The 22,423-nt window shown below is 28.1% G+C and overlaps 2 protein-coding genes across 5 annotated transcripts in view; one reads left to right on the forward strand and one right to left on the reverse strand.

Moving 5' to 3' along the window:
* Positions 1-22,423, reverse strand: part of LOC129987985 (gastric triacylglycerol lipase-like) — a 123,743-nt gene that overhangs the window by 30,674 nt on the left and 70,646 nt on the right. The gene's annotated exons all lie outside the window — the stretch shown is intronic.
* LOC129987987 (transmembrane ascorbate-dependent reductase CYB561-like) overlaps positions 8,309-22,423 on the forward strand; it is a 124,964-nt gene continuing 110,849 nt past the window's right edge. Inside the window, exon 1 of one of the 2 annotated variants that reach the window (XM_056096048.1) lies at positions 8,309-8,348. In XM_056096048.1, the coding sequence (XP_055952023.1) occupies positions 8,324-8,348 (25 nt within the window). In that variant the 5' untranslated portion in view covers positions 8,309-8,323. Of the gene's footprint in view, positions 8,349-13,671; positions 13,810-22,423 lie in introns of those variants that run through there. The other variant, XM_056096049.1, reaches the window with a different exon arrangement.

The following is a 22,423-nucleotide window of genomic DNA, read 5'->3' on the forward strand; positions in this document are numbered from 1 at the left end:
GGCCACGGCACATCGCATTTAATTTGCGGCAGGTAATTTTTTTTTTTAATAATAGGGCAATTTCGTTTCAAATTTTTAAGTAAATCAATATATTAAATATTGATTTACATTTTCATAATCTTAGGCCAACTTTTTTTTGTTTTAGTAGTTTTGAGAAAAAATATGTTTATTTATTTTTTATACGTTTATAAGAAATAAAACAAAACAAAAAAAGAGATTAAGTAATAAAAGTCTTGGAAAATAATTAGTTAATAATTTCTTAATTCCAAATAAAAGTATTCAATTATTATAATTGAATGCAAAGAAATTATGAAGTTTAAACGAATGTAAAATTACAAATTATTATATTACTAGCCGCCTTTGGCGACCAGCCGGTTCGTCAGTATTACCGCTCGCTACAATTATCAATTAAATATTTTAAGTAACTGGTCTCTTAATAGATTCTCAAACAAAACATCTTTAATCTTCAAATTTTGATAGTCATACCAAACTTATACTGTTGTTTAGATCGTTTCGTTCAATTTACTATATATATTTTCCTAATTTGTTGCCATTTCCGGTAAAACTTCAACTTTAATTTAAAGTGGAAATGATGAAATTGCAATTAATATAAAGATATTTTTTAATAAAACCAAGCGTTTTATTTCATTTATCATCTTTATTGTTATTTATTTATTAATTATTATTATTATCGAATATGAGTATTGCAAACAGAATCACTCGGTATTCAAGTCTTATGTGAACTACAAAATATTTTTAATAATTTATGTAATATCTCAAACAATAATTCAACACAAAATTCTCATATTCAGCATAAAATTCAGTTTTTAGTTTTGCTTTCAAAAGGATTGAAATGAAATCAATAAAAATATTTTGTTCCGGCCTATAAATATATTTCAAAAATTATGAAGTCTAAATTTAATGCAGTAAGATATCAGATTCTGAGAAATATTCTGGACACACCAAATTTTAAATAAATGAATGAATGTTTCTATTTTCCACGATAAACTAAGACTTATTTATGAAGTTTTGAATGTTAAAAATTTAGAAAAACTCAACATTTTCATAATCTTAGGCCAATTAATCATGAGAAACCTGCGCTCTGATTGGCGTATTTTCTTTGAAACGATCGATGGAAAATCTAAAATTATCCTTTTTTTTTATTGAATAGTGATATTCAAATTTTCATAAATCAGTCAGTTTAAGTAATTGATTTAGTTAACTCTTTTTATTTAAAATATTAGTGTTTGAAGAACATTTTGTTATTCGTGATTTCTACAGCAAAAGCTTTATGTAAAATCAAAAATTCGTTATTTATTAGAGCATTTATTGAATCAAGTTACATAAAATATAATCATTATCCATTTAGACCATTTTAACAGATCTGTGTCTTACTAAAGGTTTACAAATTAGCTGTGTGGCCCTGATTTGAATGGATATCCTGTTCATATTAAACAAAACTTGCCTTAAAATAAAACTGATTTATTGGATTAATAATATAGAGAGTGTAAAAGATCATAATTTTAATAAATTATGATCATAATAAATTAATAATTTTTCTTAAATTTATTTTTTAGAAAAAATAATATTTCATATTTGTTTCATTTCCTACAGATACGTGCCGAAAATTATATTTTTGAAGATTTCATTTCCAAAAAGATTTAATTTATTTTTAATTGGAGCTTTAATCAATGTGATGGCAACACTTTGAAAAAAGCTAATTTTTTCCCATGAATGCGAAACGTGCTCGTGCGGCTTAAATTTTATTTTTATTTTGTACCAAAAAAATTGTTGAAAAATATAGTTAAAATATTTATTTAAAAATTCATTAAAAATAAAAATTTAATTTTAAGGTTAAAACATTGGTATCATTTAAAAGATAAATTTTTGATCTTTAACATCATGTAAAAATATTTTTTGTACGGTAATATTTTCGGAAGTTATAGCAGAAACACGCCAAAATTTCGCTTAATTTTTAAATAAATAAAATTCTAATTAAAAATTCGAAAAAATAACTCCCAAGTGCACATTCCCGGCCTCCAAGGTATACATAGCTGTAGGTTGAATGGTCTGGCCTGTAGAGCACCAACACACACACACATACACACACATTTAGCTTTATTATAAGTACTAGCAGCCTTTGGCGACCAGCCGGTTCGCCAATCTTAATGTTCGTTTAAATTTTAATAATTAAATAGGTTGAACCGGAGTTTAACCCCCTTCTTCGCCAAGTTGCGATAACGCGCCAAAGCTGGCAATCCTTATTATGCACTATAATTGAACATCTGCTCCTTTGCTTTTGAACATTTCGCAAGGCCGTTGTTGGCGATTTTTAAAAATTGCGCAAAGCAGGGGGTTAAACTCCGGTCGTACCATTCAATATTTTACGCAATTCCAACTTTAATAGATTCTTCAGCAAAATATTTTAAAACTGCAAATTTTGATAGTCATATAATTCACTCATAATATTATAAAGGCCATCAGTCATAACGTGATATGTCTCTCTCTAATTTTCTGTTACCCCTCGTAGAATTTATGCTTTAAATTAAAGTGTAAATGATTAATCTGCAATTAATATAATAATATTTTTTACTGAAACAAAGCATTTTTTTTAATAATATGATTACTGATAATAGAGTCACTGAGCGTTTAAACTTTATGGACACTAAAGAATATCTTTCTTAATTTATGTAATATCTCAAGAATTTGTCAACAAAATTTTCTCAGATTCATCACGAACAGATCGATTTATTAACAATGTTTAATTTTAAATGCATCAAACATTAATAAAATAAGATGAATCGTTTAAAATAATCGGTCGAAAACCGGTAAAAAAAACTACTTAAAAAACGATGTACTTAAAACTATAAGCATGTACAAAAAATATATATAACTAACATAAATACAATTTAATTACAAAAGCACGCAACTAACCTAAAAATAATTTAAATCATCCGTTGATAATGGTTGTCATCAATCAGAACACAATGCGCATGCGTGAATTTTCTCCGCCAGTTACGGTAACGCAAACGCGTGATTTTTTCTACGCCAGTTGGGGTAACGCTATGCAGATTATACATTTTTAATTTCCTTTATTCTGTGTTATTTTAATTCAAAAGTACTTCAGAATGAATCTGAAACATGAATTAATTAACAATGTTTAATTTTAAATGCATCAAACATTAAGAAAATAAATAGAATCGTTTGAAATAATCCGCCGAAAAATGTTAACCCTAGCCTCATTACTGTTGGGAGAAAAAAAAACTGAAGCCTTACTCATTTGGTGGTGGGGAAAATGGAAGATTTTTTTGGCGGAAAAGTTAGTTTTTAATTAATAGTTAAAATTCTAATTAAAAGTTCGAAAAAAGGGACCCCAGGTGTACATTCCCGACCTCTAATGTATACATGTACCAAATTTGGTAGCTGTAGGTCAAATGACCTGGCCTGTAGAGCGCCAACACACACACACACACACACACACACACACACACGTTGAGCTTTATTTATAAGTATAGATAGATATAGATGAAACTCGTCAAGTGAAATATAAAATGCGTAATTAAATCAAGGATTAATATGTCAGCACATTATACATAAGTGATTATTTATACTTTATTTAATAATGATTTTAATAACTCAGTGTTGAGAAGTCTAAAACGCGGAGATTCGTGGAACCCTCGAGTTCGAATTTTTTGACGATTATTATACTTTCGATATACTATGTATACAAGAAAGTAAAATAATAATAATAATAATAATAATAAAAATCGATCTATTTACATTTTGTCTTCTAACTTTAAAATTTATATAGGTTTGTGGAAGAAATTGCTGCGCTAGAAATTCCTGCAGTAGTAGAGAATAGTAAAATTAATCCTAATTCTATGCAATAACGTCAGTAGTAGTTATGTAATTAATGTAGTTACGCTTTCTGGCAATATTTTTTTTAAGAAAAAAAAAAATGAAATTGAAACTGTGCAACTTCAGATTGATAATTTTTTTTCTGGTTACACATTTATTGCATATAATATTTTTTATGCACTCAGTTTTTTTTTTTAAATTTTAAAAGGGTAAATCTTAAAAAATATAATATAAAATACCTTATCACATTCGTTAAAGAACTGAAAAATTGTAAAAAAGGTGTGGCTGCGATAAATGTCTGTGCTTTTATTGGCTCTCTAAGGATATTACAAATTGATCTAAAGCTATCAAATTTAATAAAAATATATTTTAGAAGGGAGAAATGTGAATTTTGTGAATTTTTTCAACATTGATTTAGTATCAGTTAAATAAAAATTGAACCCATTTCGGTATTTCCCCTCTGTTAACTCCTAAAATAATACTTCTGTTTTTTTTTTTGTTGTTGTTGTTTTTATGCAATTTCAAAATTCAAAATATTGTCTTTTTAATTTTTGTACAATTTTTTTTCCTGAATTTTTGATAATCAAAAAATGTTTGGCTAGTTTTCAGCAAGTGCTTTCATTATTGAAATAAAATTCATGCCATTTTCATTGCTCCATCAAATATTTTATCGCTTGAATTTTTTTTTATTCTTAAAAGCTAAGGAAGTAAGTTTCTATTTGTTATATGTGAAGATTACATAAAGATTGAAAAAAATTTGTTATATGTGAAGATTACATAAAGATTGAAAAAGTGGAATTAAAATATAGTGAAATCCTATTTAATGTATCCAATTAAAAGATAGATTACTCAAACATTTGAATATGTATTTTCATTTTGGCGCCATGGAACTTAATCCGTTAAGAAGGTTCGTGTGCGCAATAAACAAAGTAGGTGTAAGGTTGTTAAAATAAACGACTTTAATGTTTATGATAAAATGCTAACTTAATGCTAAAAAATACTTTCAAGTTAATGATAAAATTATGTATAAGAAATTTAATTGAATTTATAAGCTATTTATAATCCAGATGCTGCTGTTGGTCGATGAAAACCAGTTATACATAAGAAACGCAAGTGAAATTAAGCAAAATCGGCATTTCTAGTGATCATGCAGGTCGCCTAAAGAGGCTAGTATTTTATAAAATATACTAGCCGCCTTTGGAGACCAGTTTGTTCGTCCAGATTATTGAGTTTTTAGGATGTCAATTATTAACACAGGATGCATTTCTTTAAAAAAATATTTCACTTTGTAATTTGCTATGATTAAAATAAAAATTCAATTAAAGTAGTTTACAGCAAATTACAAAGCGTATATATTACGAAATAAAAAAGGAATAGAATATCCTATTACGGATTTAATAACTGGTAAAATCACATGTTTGAATGTTTTGCTGGAGAGTTTGAATTCCATCATAGCATTTTAAAACATTGTTTCAGATAGTGTATCAAATTAAATTAAAAATGTTTTAAAGTAAAATAAAAAATTGTACAAAAATGAAATTTATATAATTAAAAAGGCATTTTTTAGTCTTAAAATAATACAAAAATTATTTTTATAAGATAATTATTTTGTAAGATATGAGTATCCATTTCCGAAGGCAAGTCATAGCGATTACGGCTATGACTTGCTCCAAATAATACATGAGCTCCAAAATTTCTATTTGTCGCCAAAAGTAATAGGGACGATTTTTTATTGCAACTTTAAAAACCGTTTGTTAGCATTTCTGATATACATACAGGATTGCAAACTTTTTGAGAGTTTTTGGACGATTGGCACGATTTTGACGTGTTTGGCGAGAAACCGTACACTAATCTCAAGTCTTAAGTCGCTTCTTTGAAACATATTTCTTGATTTCTTTTCTATCTTATTTCCTCTGACTGAATGTCCTCTTTGTTGATATGGCGAACTATCTCAAGAATGCTTCTAATAATATTTTGAAGCTCCATTGATTAGCTAAGCGAAGCGTTTGATTCAGTACATCTGCAAAAACGTTCAGTGAATGAAACAGTGAAATTCGTATGAGGTTTTGTTTATATTTGACTGCTGCCATTCGACAATTCGTAATATGCTCGATTTCTGTGCCATGTGCGTTAGCATTTTATATATAGAGATATTAACATAATTAATAGATTTAGACACAATTAAATTTTAACATAATTAAATTTTGTCAGCTTCAGGTACTATTTTATATAGATGAAGTAATTATGCATTAATTGTTTTAAAAATAGTAAGTTTGCCAGTGGCGACAATCATGTCTAATTTCTATTTAAATTAGGTTGGCAAACTTATTTATGGAGTGATGCAATTTGCTGCGGTAAACAAATTTAACTTTTCCCTGGAAACCATCATAATGAAGATTTACTGCACTCTTTTTACCCATTTACCTCGTTTAAAATCAGAGCCGAGCTAGATAAGGAATAACGTACCGAGTAAACAGTCTTCTAAGAGCCGGTGCAGTAAACATTACCCGAGGCACACGATAAAATTGTCACAACGATAAGATGTGTCCACAGACTAAGAGATTAACCTATAACTTTAGAAGGAATTTCGTTGCTGATGCCATTACTTTTGTCACAGTTTAAATCGTTAAATTTCTTTTAGCAGAAGAATTAAACATCTGTAAGTTACTCAAGATTTTTTTTATTTGAAAAACAAATGTTCTGAGAAAATCTTGGATAAAATTTGGTTAAAGGTTATTTATAATTTGCTGATATACCAGACATTGCTTAGATTTAAATACCTTCATGTTTAGTATTTTTAATGTAAAAACTATTTTTGTATAAATCGCAAATAATACAATTTTTTTATCGTCTGAAATATTTTTAAAAAATTAAAATGAGAATATCATTTAAGCCAAACGATTTTTAAACCGTTAATTTTCTTCTAAATTAATAATATTTATTATATAAGTGCTTCAGATTTTGCTCACAACTACTTAAGCACAAGAAAGGTTTTAATCAGCTTTTTAAACAATTAGTTAAGCAGTTAATTAATTAGAAACTACCGATTCACCAGCTTGTGATATTTTGGCAAGATCTCTCATAGCCTAAGGACTCTGTTGTCTTCGAACATCTATTTCATTTTCTCGTAAAAATTATATTTTTCTTTGTCTTCATTCGAATTTAAGCGATGAACTAATTTTCTTTTAAGCATCGTTAAATCACTACTCCAAATTTCTCATTACTCAAAGTTCTATGGTCTTTTCAATTACAATATTATTTATTTATTTATTCGTAGTTAAACAAATGACATGAGATTTTGATGAAATGAAGTAATTTTGTAGTCTTTTTAAACAAATTTCAGTTTTTTTTAAAGCCAGTAAAAACGTTACTAAAATATTTTTTTTATAAAGCAGAAGTATCTGGAAATAAAGATATAAGATTTCAAAGTCTTACCATTGCCTAGCAATGACGAATCTATAAAGATCCCTTCTTGAAAATCGTCTACATCAGTTCAATCGTTTAGCAAAATTTTAAAAATATATACTAGTGTTTCATTTTAAAATATATTCAGAATATTCAGAAATATCTAAAGCATATCATCTGTTAGAAATATGAAATGGTAATTTTCAACGTATTCAGCTTTTGTTATTCGGTGTTTTTAATTCATTTAAATTCAAATTAAAAATTCTCTATTAACAAACTAATATTACAAGGAAATTAAAAACAAATTATAAAATGCATTGTAATCTTAAAAACTGGAATTACTTTTAAATTATAATAGTAATAATTTAATTCTGGATTACAATAAGAATAATAATTTAAATCCATTGTTATTGATTTGCTGACACAAGGGATGTTGAGCATTGTTTCCATGCTTTGAAATCGTGGTCCGATAAATTCAGTTATTAATACGGAATTTCTCTCTTTAACGTCCAAGATACACTAAATAATAAAATTAAAAAAAAATTAAGAATTTTTAGTCGCTCGATTGCATTTAAAAAAATAAATAAACATTGGTAACTGAAAAAAGTCACGCAACAGCTTCATGTTACCATGGCAGCCACCACGTGACGGTTTTGATTTGTGTGTTTACTTGTTTATGCACTTCATTTCCATCTATCGATCAAATACCAAACGATAATATGCCGAAAGAAATATTGTTCTTAATATGTATCGTGAAAGTTTAATTTGGTTAAATGAAATTAAATCTAGGTAAAATTATTGCTTCAGATAGTTTCTCAAAGAAAACATTTCATCGTTAAAATGCATCCATCATGCACTACGCAAAGATTTTTTCTTTTAACGATCTCAAAATATTATGATTCTATTCTGAAGAAACAGGTCCTGAGTCGACTCAAATATTCGATATTTATTTGATTCGAGCATCTTACTCAACAGAAATTTTGGAATTTAAGACAGACTCTTCCATTTTTCTGATTACATCGATGTTTCATAAATGTAGTGGTATCGAATTCTGACTTCCATGCGTGAAAGCATTTCTGATAAAGGTATGTCAAAAAATCTCTTTTTTTTATTAAGTCGTTAATGCATAAGGTTTTATTTATTTATATATTTTTGCTTTATTATGTAATGAAGAGTTTTGTTATATTCTGTAGTTACTATCGAACTTTTTCATTTCACACTTAAAGGATCCCGAAGAAAAAATAGATTTGTGGAAAATGAACTATAAAAATTCAATACACAAAAAATAATCACAGAAAATTCTGTTTCTAAAATGCATATAATAAATTTTTCATCGTTTTCTTACTAAAAGCAAATAAACAGTTTTTTTTTAGAGTTAAAGGAAGACTAAAAAGCGAACCAACAAAGAAATTAGGTTTAAAACAATTTCGAACATGAATACTAAGTTGCTAAATATGCACTAAAATATATTCTTTTATACATAAAATAAAATTAAATTCTGAATTGTCGAGAAAATAAAAATTTAAAATTTATTATTCTTTCGGTATATTCTTTACTTTACTTTCTATCTCCCTTATTTGTTTGAACTTCTCTTTTAAAGTTAAAATTTTTGTTAAGAGTGACTTTCTATGTAAGAAATTTAAAAATTAATTTGAAGTAAAAATCTCAAGACATAGTTTAGTAAAAAGAAGTGAATAATAACATGTTTCTCACCGGTAAATGTCATTTTATTTAATTTTTTATAAATAAGATTTTTATATTCCTTGAATTTCTGTTGTCGTAAGAATCGGGGAACAGCTGGTTTTTTTTTTTTATTTAATTTATATTCTTATTTATGAGAAAAATTCAGGGTTGTTTCTTGACAGCAGTAGATATAAATAAAGTTTTTATAAGAAAAGTTCCGCTAGATGAATATAAATTTTATTCGATTTCTCATGGAAATGCCAGATTCCTGAAAAATTCGATATGCAGGGATTTTAGATACGAGAGGAATCGATTGTATATAAGCATAAAATAATGTAATCTGAATATTTTTTTATTTATCATTTCCTATGCATCCTTTTCTTTAATTTCTTTTAATTTTTTCAGTCCTACAAGTTTCAGAAGTACAAATAAAATCCCATTCTGGATAAAATTCCTTTTAGTTCTCTAAGAGTGCCAATGAACAGAATATCTTTTATTCAAAATATGCTCACGATTAGATAAACACAACTGATTGTTTGTAAAGTTTCGCTTTTGATAAATATGCGAACCTTTTCTTATCTGTAAATAAAAAGAAGAAAGCGTAAATAAGTCATTTCAACTCAGTGTAAATAACATTGTCACTTTCCAAGATAAAAAGAAAACCAGTTTGATTTGAAAGGAAATTTGTTATGAAATGAAATATATTTGCAAAATTTAATTTATATTTAACCAGATGATATTAATTCATATAAAACCAGACAGAATTTTAAGTTGATTTTAAAATACATTACGTTTTAAATAAAAACAATTTAAATATTAATAGAAAAGATGAATCGTATTTACAATATTTCGCAATCAAATAAACAAAATACTCTATAATTATGCAAAATGAGCTCTGAATACAAATTCAGCAACTAATGGAATAAGACTGATTATTTTTTTAAATATCGTTTTGTGAAATATGTATCTCAATTCTTCCTCAAAAATACGATGATATTACAATAATAGGATAAAATGGCATTTTAAGTTCATTTCAGAATATATCACTATTAAATTTAAAATTAAATATAAAAGATAAATTATATTTGCAAATTTTAGAACGAAACAATTGCAGTGTTGTATCGTTATTATGCACAATAAGCAATAGTTTGAATAATGATTAATAAAGAATGGAATAAAACATGTTATTTCTATATAGTTTGGTAAAATAATGTGGCGCATCTAAAACTGGCGTTAATGTTTTTATTTATTTATTTATTAGAGTTTTAATATGCATGTGAAAATGTATACTTCTTGTCTTCTTTTGATTAATTTTACCACAGAAAAACAAAACTAATAATTGGAAAGTAAACTTCTAACAATTAAATTTTCAAAAATAAATTGCTGTTGTTTCTAATGGCACTTGCCATGAACAAGGTCGCTGACAAATTCAGCGAATTTAAGCCAAGGGAGCGTCTCTTGTTTTAGTAGCGCCAACTAGGACCAAGAGTACGTCTTAGCTACTCACGCATCACATTCGCTTGCACAACCCCTTTTTACAGGGGGGGCACATTCACACATCTCACACATAGAACAGATGAAGAACAATCATGCCCGAACCGGGACTCGAACCCAGGAAGCCGAGGTCATGTGGAAGACGCGCTACCTCAATGCCAGGACGCCAGTTCAAAAATAAATAAGCATCAATAACATTCTTAATTATTATATTTAATGAAGCCTGTAAAGCATCAGCGATATAATCCTATGAATGTTTTGTAGAAATTTAGATCATTGCTTACTGAATACCTTTCATTAAAAATTTTTTAGTTAATTTCAGATAAAATAACTTGAAATTTAATCATCGCTTTTTTTGTTCTTATTTATTCATCTTAGAATAAAATGAAAAACTTATATGCATTCAAATTGTCGACATTCATTTTATAATTTGCATATATCAATGGATATCAAAAAAGGATACAAACCCACTAAATTTAATGTAATTTTTAGCGATTAACAAATTCTTCGTTTGAATTCGTATAGTTTTTTTTTCTAGCATTCAGTTAATCATCACAGTTATTAATCACCAGTCAACCTGTTCATGCACAGTAAAATTATTAGCTTTATTAGCTTCATTTTCTAATATTTTGTTACATTTAGCTCAAAAATTTAACAGTCGAAGACTCAAATTAAAACCATTAAGCCATTTTAAAATGTATAAGTAGAAAATAAATTTATTAGTACTAATAAATTATTTTTACGTAAGAATTATTTTTAAAATAATAACTATTTCTTGTTAGTTTACTGAAAAATCTAAATAAAAAGAAATAAAATTTAAAGAAAACTAATTACATCAGAAATGAACGTTACTAAGTAGTTTCTCTGTAAGCAACCACTTCAAACTGCCATTAGAATAGTTTCTCTTTTGATAAATACCCCAAATAAAATCGCCCAACCCCATACCAAACAAACTCTTATTAAAATCTGCGCCATGAATGCCTAAAATTGATATAAAAGCATCTTTATTTAATTATTTTTGTTTAAAATTTACAAGTAATTCTTCTTTTTAATTTTTCACATCTTTTTTTAATTTTTATATACGAATTATAAATGAGAAAGAATTGCAAGCATCGGAAATGTTGACCTCGATACTTTGAACCGTGTTTTAGATCTTGAATTCGGAAAAAAAAAACAATTTTTACCTTTGTATTGTTGTGTAAAATATAATAAAACCAGCAGATGTGGTCTCTCCGAAACCTCCTCATATAATCTCTAATAAAAGACTTCAGCCTGCATACCAAATTTCATCTATCTTGCTCTTTGCTTTTTGTAATTATCGAGTTCTTGTGCTCGAACAACCAGATACAATATATACCAGAATACTCTGAATGAAGTTCAGATTGGAGTTTACAATTTGAGAGAAATCTGCGATTTAATTGTAATTCCGTATACCAAGTTTTAGTCATGTAACTCAAAGGGGTTTTGTTATTGTGTTCGCAGACAGACAGACGTTGCCAAAAATGTATTTTTCCATCTTAAGGAGGTCTGAAGCCTAGAAAATCATCAAAATCTCGAAGGTTTTTTTTTTTTTTTTTCAATTTTTTGGCTTTTATTGTTGATTCAATACTTCCTTTATATTTTGTATATGAAAAATCAAAGATGAAACGTTCTAGGCGAATAAAATTTGGTATGTTGGGCATTTTATATCATATTTTGAACAAAAATCGTCTTCCAAAAATTCCCTGTTTGCATGAGAACGCAGTTATCAAAAAAAAAAAAGGGGGGGGGAGAACATTCAACGAAATTTATGGATGAAATTCTATCAATATTATAAATGTGTGTGAAAGTATGGATTAAATCCATAAACAAGCTTCCATTTATATGTATGTGAACACAATAACTGAAAAACACAACAACTGGATATATGAAATTTTGGGAGTAATCTAACCTCCAAAATATACATCGAATTTTGAATACATCAGTCAAAGGAAAGAGAATCCGTGGAGGAAAGGGGGTCAGGTGAAATTCATCATGCATTTTGTCTTTACATACATTAAACGTTTTATCATCAGTCAAGTAATTCACTTGGTACGATGTGGAGGTTTAGATATCAAAGTTCCCGCTCATGGTCTGTATTGTTCAAATGACCATCGCCGAAAATTATCAGTTCTGTCTTTATTAGTTTCTTGTCAACGTTAAAGGATGTTCTAAGACATGTCAAAGTATTTTTGTTTATACCACGGAAGAGCCACAAATGACCTGATTGCAGTCCCAGCTTCGACACCAAAATATCGTTGATCCAAAGCCTCAATTCAATCAAAAATTCATCGTTTACACGAAAAATGGTTCATATCAGATTCGCTCGTTTAAAATGTTCTTGTACTGATGTAATGCGGAAACAGATACATAACTAGAATCTTGAAATATGAGACTATTCTCCATATTGTTTTCTTCATAACTTCCACCATTTTTTTCGTTAGAGCTGATCACTTCCTTAATAATTAAAGCAACTTTATAAACTTAAATTGGATGAGAAATTTTAGGATATTTGAAGTGTGCCATAATATAGAATCTTATTTATTCTTGTTTAATTCTGTTAAGTTAAAGAGAAAATGATATTCGAAATATTTGGCGTCTTACATTATAATTGATGCCAGAAACCCCGCTTATATTATTCAGTACACATGGTTTGCTTCTACATTTGGGTAACAAAGATTTCTGTTTACGATTGTTAAGGAAGCGAACCCAATAATTATGTTATCAAAACTAATGTTTTGGCTTTGATTTTACAGTTTTTTTCTATTCAATTATAAATAAATTTTATTTTTTAAAATTAGATTTAAAAAATTCAGCTGACAAATAAAGATGTTAATATTGTTAACTAATTTCCATTTTTAAATTTTTAAAAATAGTTTTAGCATTTCTCATTTTAAACTCGCGAGCCACTCCACTACTGTAGTGATAGTTAAAGCCCTGTTAGGCAATATAGTGCCGGTTCACCTACTGGCTATATCATTTAGTCACACATAAATACATTAGAAACCATCCAATATGAGCCTAAGTTTTATGAACTTTCTATACAGAACATTGATCAGTGCAGAATTTTTTAATCTTCAATAGTGCCTTCTTTACGATGCATTGTATTTATATTTTAATCAACGCACGATAGATGGCGACACGTTATCCATTTCTCTCCTTCCGACCAAGTGAACAGTAAATCTCCTCCCACACTTTCACTTCCCTCCCCCAACATTCCGCCTTCGGCGAATTTCAATCGGAAACGATCAACAGCGCCTTCCGCGTGGGTCCTTGAGTGTTGCTTACAGTGCACAGCATCACCGAATTGGAATCCCCGCCGAAAATCTTCATTAGTTCTACCTTGAAAAGGTGAGTGGCTCTTTTCTGTTAAGTGTTGGAGTCGCCTCTTGTCAAAATGCCACTGGCACAAAAATAGACTTGGAATCATATGGAGAGAGATAAATAAATTTGTGTCTATCTATCGGGTGCGATGCTCCATATGGTAGCTTTTATTATCGTTTCTTGAGCGATGTAAGGTTCGGTTTTTTGTTTGTTTTAATAGGTAGGGATTTTAAAGATGGAGAATTGTAATAGTTTTTGCAAGCGTTGTTTTTGTAATTTTATTTACTGTTCTGTAGCCGTAAAAAAAGAAACTGTTTGAATTGTGCCGCTGAGTCAACGAACTTGACGATCCAGATGGCAGCGAAGCGTAACCGTTAGATAATATAAAACTATTTCAAGTTCATTTGGATTAGAAATTTCTTATATGGCTTATGAAATACTACATCACATATGAATAAGCTTTAAGTTCAGTGTAGTAAAAATAGTTCTTTTTTAGAATGAATAAATATTCATAATGTAAAACAATGTATACCTGAATTGAAACTTCAATAAAACTTATGGAATTTTATATATTTGCGTTTAAAAATTTCCCTAATTGGTTTTTTTAGAATTATTTTTTAAGAATTAAATTGTTGCAATCTATTGAGAAATTATTTATTTAGAAACAAGTAAATGTATGAATCAAAAACTCAAAAATACGCTGAAATTTTTAAAAACTTAAGTAATATCTGAGATTAAAAAAGAAGAAAAAAATTGTATGAAACATGCTTTGGAGTTGGAAAATTGTAATGAAAAAAATGTTGCTCCAAAAAATAATAGAGCCTATATTATGTATTAGCAGCACTCCCAAAGTAAGCGAAAAAGGCAACATTTTTCTCGGCTATAAGCAAAACGTTGGTTTTGTTCCAGTCTGTTTTAGAACAGGACATCTTAAAAATTAGGAATCTCCATCTAAATGTGATCTCGAGAGCTTTCTTAATATATTCTGTAAACGTGATTTTTAAAAAAATATTAATAGTGGAAATCCATCTGGATTGAGAAATTTCTTTAAATTTATTCAAGCTATTATAATAAAAATAAAAAAATTCTCTGTTCATCATTTATTAACCCTCATTGTCATCTTCGATCAGAAATGTCATTAAATTTCCCCAAACTATTCAAAATAAAGTTCTTTTTTACTTTTCACTACTGATTAGAAATTGCATTAATTTTTGTCAAACTACTTGGATTTTCCCCCCCTATTCTTTACTGATTAAATCTTATTGAGTATGTTTAATTTTTGATTATAAATATACATTGAACCATTTCTCTGCACAAATAAAAAAAAATGCTATATATTTTCCGCTGTATTATGAAACTACGTTTAAATTAAAATGAATTCTACGATCGCAAATTTCAAGTTATCAAGTGAGAACATTATTATTTTTTAAGTTATTATTTGCCTTAATTAATTTAAGTCATTAACCAGTTTAAACCGGTTTGAAACAATCACGAAACTTCTCTATCGGTCTCTATCCCCCCCCTCTCTCTATATATATATATATAATGATGATGTTTTAAAACTTTCATTTTCAATTTTTCTATCTGGCAAACAAAGTTTTGGAGCTCGACAGATTTTCAGATGAAATAACAGCTATGATGACATAGTTCTACGTCAACCTTTTAAAAACGCATCTGCTATCAAAGAAGCATCGTAATAATAAAGCAATACTGGTGAAAGCAGGTAAAAAATATATGCGATTAAAAGATGATGATGGAAATTGCCATTTATGCTTTATTCATTGCCTACGCGATTTCCAGCTTCAATATTCATTGTCTACGCGATTTCAAACTTCAAAACCCCCTAACCCAAACAACATCATGTTCTCACATGATAATGAAGGGGAAAGGTTAAAGAAAAGAAAAAGAAAATGCACTCCAATGGAAAAAGTTTTTTAAAAATTTGATTAAGAAATTATAATGAGACATTCTTTAAATCTCGAAAATTCTGATTTACAAATAAGGAAATCATAGTCTGTAAAGGATAATTGTTAATCCATTAAACAACTTTAAAAAAAAATCTATGGTTCAAGCAGATAATAATAACTTCAAAAGCAATAACTGTTTTAATCTTTACCAGCATTCAAAAACAAAAGCACCTTTCTTTCAGAATATGTTTAATTTTTTAATCCATTTGGTGACATTATTCTGCAATACGTTGAATTAAGCAAAAAGTTATGGTTCAAAAAACTGATAACTTTCTCAGCCTTTATAACTATTCAAAAGAAAACCTTCTTTCAAAATATATCTAATTATTTCAATTTATTTTACGGCATTATAATAAGAATTAAAGATTAGGTCGGTGATCTTTGACCTATAGGATAAAACCATTAAAAGTGTAGAGAGATCATGGAATAAAATAATCAAACTAAAACCTCGTTCGCGAGACAGACGAAAAAGTAGAATGACACATTTCCTTCCTTAAAAAAAAAAAAAAAAAAAAAAAAACGTTTTCATTGAAAATTTAAAAAAAAAAAAAATTACACCTGGTACCGAAATTCAAAGATAATTAATTATCAATGCCAACGTTTCGGAACCCATTTGGAATACTGTGTAGGATTACCAAGCTTCTCAAGTCAAATTTTAGAGCTCAGTTTTACGATTAATTCCTTCAAGGACAAACTTAATGACACATTCTATGAATATGAACTGCTTCATGAAAGCACAAATTATCAATTAATAATAATATTTAATTTATCAAATGTACTCATTTGCGTAAAAAACAAATCACTCACTCGTACATCCGTACAATTATTTTTGTTGAAAATTAAATGACAAAAATATGCTCATTCTTTTTTTTTTTTTTTTACTAATTTGAAAATGACTCTTTTTTTTTCCCCCTTCTTTTTCATGACAACATTCAGTAAACTCAATTTTTAAGGTACCATGTATAAGTTTTGTTAGAAATCGTTCTTCTTTAATTATAACGAGACTAAATAATGTTGATTGCCCACAACAATTTAAATAAAATATATCATAAGTATACTTTTTGTTTGATCGTTTGTTTATGCTTTGAGATATGAACGAGAGGTTAAATCCACAACAAAGTCCCACAAAAATGATGTGGTTAGTCTTAATAATGTCATTATTTTTATTATTTCAAATCTAAAGCACACTTTAAGATTTGTCTATGACAAAATTGAATTTTACATAAAAAGAATTTAAAATGTAAAATATTTTGCGAAAATAGTCTATGCATTTTTAACCATTCTTTATTATAAAAAAATTTAATATTTGGAGAATCTAATATTTTAAATATATCATTTCAATATGAATATAATTCTCTCCCGGAGACACTTTGTTATTGAGAATGAGATGCTTCCAGCATGGTGGTTGGTTCTCGCCTGGGGGGTACAGAAAAAGGTGGGAGTCCGCTTCTCCCACCGATGGCGAGACGCATTTCTCAAGAGAAGGATTGTACGTTGGCCGGTGATGTCCCTTAGGATTCAACCACAGTTCCCGCCAGTGTTGCTATTGCGGCGGTCCGGTCATTCAGATTTTTCTGTGGGCCTTAGGGCGGGTCGGAGTAGCCGGTTTTTAGGTTTAAGGTAATATGAATATATTATTTTAAATTATATATTTTTATAACTTGATTGAGGCAGACAACATGAAGACTAATATTAGGCATAATTTCCTACTAGAATTGTGTGTCTGTACAAATTAGAATTTAAGATATCATGTTTCAAAAAATAGGCTAATTAGCTCTTTAAATATTATTTAATTAATTAATAATTAGTGTAATATGGTTTTTCTCATTGAAATGAGTTTAAACATATATTAAGGACCTACTGTGAAAAAAAATGGATTTTTAAAGTTGAAAGAAAGTTAAAGAAAAGTAAAAAGCTAGATTCGATAAAATTGCTAAATTCACGCTAATGTAACATTTCGTAACTATTGCTTCTATGCCATGCAAATCTTTCAAGGCTTTACCGAAAGTCCACAATTATATTTCTATGAGAGAATTTGACAGAAAGATTTTGTAAATTATTTCCGCTTATATAGTGCAAAATAGTACAGACCAAAACTATACTATATTGAATGAGTGGTTAAATTTTTTTTTTAGAAATCGCCTATCAAAGAAATCTCTAAAATTGCTTTCAAAAACCTTCAGAAGGTAAAGAAAAATTATTGAAACCCAATAAATATTGTTATTTCTTAAAAAATAAAACTTTACAATATGTCCTTTGATTTTCTCAACAGCTATTTCACTTCAGGGCATGGAAATCACTAGTTTCGTTATGATTTTTGTTTCAATATTCCTCTCCATTCTGCAATCAATAACACTTTTAATTCATTTTTCTTTTATATGTAGCGTTTATTCTTTATGTTACAACTCTCTTTTACTTTGTTCTACTAAATTCAATTTAAGGAATCCAATTAGATTTAGAGGAGAATTTTCGAAAAAAAATTAATATTTATATGATGTTTTTTTATTAATATAAGGATAAAATGATGAATAAAAGTTAAATTATTTAAATACATATATATATAGCTTTGGCAGAAAAAGCATATTTGGATGTAAAATTTAATATTTATTTACAAAAACTAGAATTGCTCTAGATAAAAAAAAGAAAAATGTTACAGTTTCTCGTTTTTCTTTGTAACATTATATACGTAACATATCTTAGAGTGTAGCAGACTATTATTTAAGAATTATATTCAAAAATAAATATTTAGTGTATAATTTAGGAAATTTTCGATGAAATCGTGCAATTTTTTTTCAATAATATTTACACTAAACAATCATAAATCCACTTCTAGAGCATTCAACATCAGATCCATAATTCATTACATTCTACATAACATAACGAGAACAAATTATAAATTTCATTAATATATCTTGATTATTTTTTGGGATATGTCAATACTCGAAGAAGCTCGTGAAGAAATAAAAAAACTCATTCTTAGAAAATGCATTTAAAGTTTTTAAACTTATATGTCACTTATGTTAACTTATGTTAAACTTATATGTCAATGATTTGTTATAATTTGGCTTCTAATTGACGTAGAGACAAAATAAAGATATCACTGTAAAACAAAAACGTGCCTTTTTTTTAGCTATTAGCTAAAAAATAAGAATATGAATTTTCACCCAAATTCTAGTTTTCAACCTCGTTGGATACCTTAAATAATTAAAGTATTGATTCTAAAACTGTCCGACTCTTATAGAAATACCAGAAGCAAATATTGAATCTTGTTAAAATCTTGAATCTTGTCAGATTTTGGTGTTAACTTAAAAATGGCAAATTCTGCTCTGAAAATCTTAAATTCTTTTTAATTATCGACTAAATATTTAAATAAATAGAATTATCCATTGCGCCATCAAAAAGCACCAAATTATTTTATTCTGATATTTCTAAAACTTTCTCGCATACTCTATAATAAAACTGTCGTGCCAGAGAACGTCTTGCATGACACTGGCGTACAATAGTTACAAAACATTAACCTTTGTCGTGAATTTAGCATTTTTATTGAATCTATCTTGCCATCCTTGGCGGGTTATTTGGCGATTAATCCCTGACATGCCATTAATAGTATCATTTATTGATAAATCTGTTCGCCAAATTCTATTCTTCAATGTTCCAACGAAATACTTGGGATTATGCACATCTCATATATTTTCCCCTTTCTCACTATTATGTGTCATCCAAGGTAATAATGTTAGATTTCTTTCTCGTGTGTAAACCGGGCATGGCACCTAAGAGAAATAGGCTTATTAAATGCCCTTATTTATCATTGATATCGGGAAGGAAAAAAATGAATTTTTGTTCTTTGCTCTAACAGCAACAACAAAAATTTTTCGTCTGGCGGAAGACTTGTGTAATCCAACTAATCTTAGTACCTGTCATAAAGTTTCTGTGAAATTAATGTGCATTTTTTTAAAAGTCTGTAGGAATTTTTGCAGCACTCGACGATAATTCTACTCAGGACTTGGACTTCATTGCTTGGACAATGAATTTTTGATTCCATTACATTAGCTTCGCCAGACGAAAGAAAATATACAAGATTTTTGTTTTTCAGTGTAAAGTACTTTATTACACTGCAAACTGTCAAAGAGCTTTAATAATTTAACAACATTTAGAAATAATGTTTTATATTTCAAATGAAAAATATTCAATTTTTCAGGATCATTTTTTGTATTAGGTGGAAAAATATGACACCGTCCTCTTTTAAGTAAAAAAAAAAAAAAACACCTAGTTTGTTATAAAAATTAAAGATAGTTTTACTCAACGAATTTACAGTATTTCCTGTCAAAAATTACAATATTTGTCTATCTTCTGAACAACAAACGAATTCCGAGAAGAAAATACTTGTTTAGATGAAATCAAATTATCTGATATATGATTGAGAATCGAGCCTCTCTTCAGGAAAGATATTCTACATTGAACGAAACAAATAGTAGTTCGAAGGAGCAATATCTGGGAAACATAACGAGTGAGGAACAAATGCGAGCGAACTATCCTAAAGTTTCATTTACCGATGTGGCAAAATGTGGGCGACCGTTGTCTTGTTAAAAAACAACCTTATCACGTTTATCTTATTATTTTGGTATTTCTGCTCCAATATTTCGTTCAAACAGGTCAACTGCTTTTTGTATCATTAAAAACTGTTGGTTTATTGAGTTGCAACAGTCAATCCTTGCTGTTTTTTATGTGTATTGAAGTTATTTTTAAATCACCACTGAGCTTTCTCTATAAATGATTGAAGTTTCAAATACTTTTGGGAGCCATTACATCTGATAGATAAAATAGCATATGCAGAATGAACGCTAAAAGTTATGAATTTTTTCGTGCTATCATGTCATTATTTGCATTGGTGCTGTATTTTTTTATAAATTCTAGTAAAACTCGTACTGTGCTAGTCATGACATTATGAATGTCAGCGAAATCAAAAGGATAGTAAAATGAAATAAAAATATGGAAGCAATATAAAAAAAATAGATTCCGCACTTTTTTTTATTTTGTGACAAAATTATCGAATCAAATCACAGACAATATAAGTCAAAACAATTAACTGAAATGAAGATATGCTATGCCTGACATGAAGATAGGTTATAAAATAAAAGAGATACAGTGTAACTAAAACATTTCCTGCAAACAACGCCAGCAGAATTTAAATTATTTGAAAATAAAAATTTTAATAGTCTTTGGTTTTCTAATTTGTCTCCGTGCCAAATCAGTCAGGAAATATTACTGTTCCCAGCGAATCCGGTCTGCCATGGAACAGTGTGGGGGAGGGGGGGGGGAATCACTGACAAATATACAAGTAATTATCTCAAAAAATTTGAAAATTTACGAAATTAGAATGACAGATACAAGAATTTTAATTTTTAAATATTCGGAAAAAGACTATTTTATAAAAATTCCGCTAACTTCAATAAATTGTATTTGAGACACATAACAATTTTTTTTAGAAGGTCGGTTTGTTCTTTATGTTGGTACATTGAAATTTTTTTTTTCTACAATTATTAGAAACGATATTACAGATATAAATAATTTTAGAGAACAAATTGGCAGCCGAAGCTCCTAGTATTAAACGAAAAAAAAAAATCTACTATTTGGATCCAAAATTGTACTATTTGGATTTCAAGCACATTGAGTCACCATTTTGACTACATGTGTGATAAATGTCTCGACTAAAAGTGTGGTAAATTTGTCTAAACATTTCAGGCACACACACATAAACACTTTCTTTTATAAGTATAGATAATTAATCATAGCAATTGATTCTTTATTTTTACAAAGTTTTTAATTAATAATGCGTTACCCAAAAGTATATAAAAGTTACTTTTTTTATAGAATTCTGTTTATTAGCTTTGTTTATAAATTATTAATTCATTGAATGAAGAAGTTCTGTTAAAAATAAAAATTGCATCCAAAGCAAGTTCAGTAACGGTTCCTTTAATAAACTTGAATTCAATCTTTTTTATTTAGCACCGTATGACATCATAATTTTCTTTCATAATTTTGAAATAAAATTTTTTGATTTTTTTTTCAACAATCTCCAGCAAGAGTTTTATCATTAATCGAATTTGTTTTCTTCGCTGTTTCAACAACTTAGTTTAATTTCAAAATGTCGCTAAATAATTGATCCTACAAATTCTTTCGCTTGGCGAATAAATTTTATTTTTATATAAATATTGATGACGATTCCAAACGAAATCATGATTCAGATACGAATCTAATTCTCCTAAAAAGTAATTATAAACATTTCATCAGGCAATTTTTTTTTCAAAACAAATATTTAGCTCCTTATTTTATTACAAAATGTGATTTCTTAGTTTATTCAACAAACCATAAAAATTTTCATGCTTTGAAAATAAAACATTAACAATTTTTTACTTCAGTGAACAAACGAATTCAACGAATTGTGAATTAAACTTATTTGAGGGAAAGATATGAAATAAATTAAAGGTTTTATTTTTATTTCAACAAAAACAAGTGAATCAAGATTTACGAGACAAGAATATGAATATTTTCATTTAATTCACAAAATAAAAGATAAAAAATCCTTTTCAACAACCGATAAATTAGTTTTCGTCTTTTCTAGCGTGTCTTTTTCTGATTAAAATGCACGCTAGAAAGAAAATTTTTTAAAGAAT

Source organism: Argiope bruennichi, chromosome 10 (genome assembly GCF_947563725.1).
Source record: "Argiope bruennichi chromosome 10, qqArgBrue1.1, whole genome shotgun sequence".
NCBI classification, from domain to species: domain Eukaryota; kingdom Metazoa; phylum Arthropoda; class Arachnida; order Araneae; family Araneidae; genus Argiope; species Argiope bruennichi.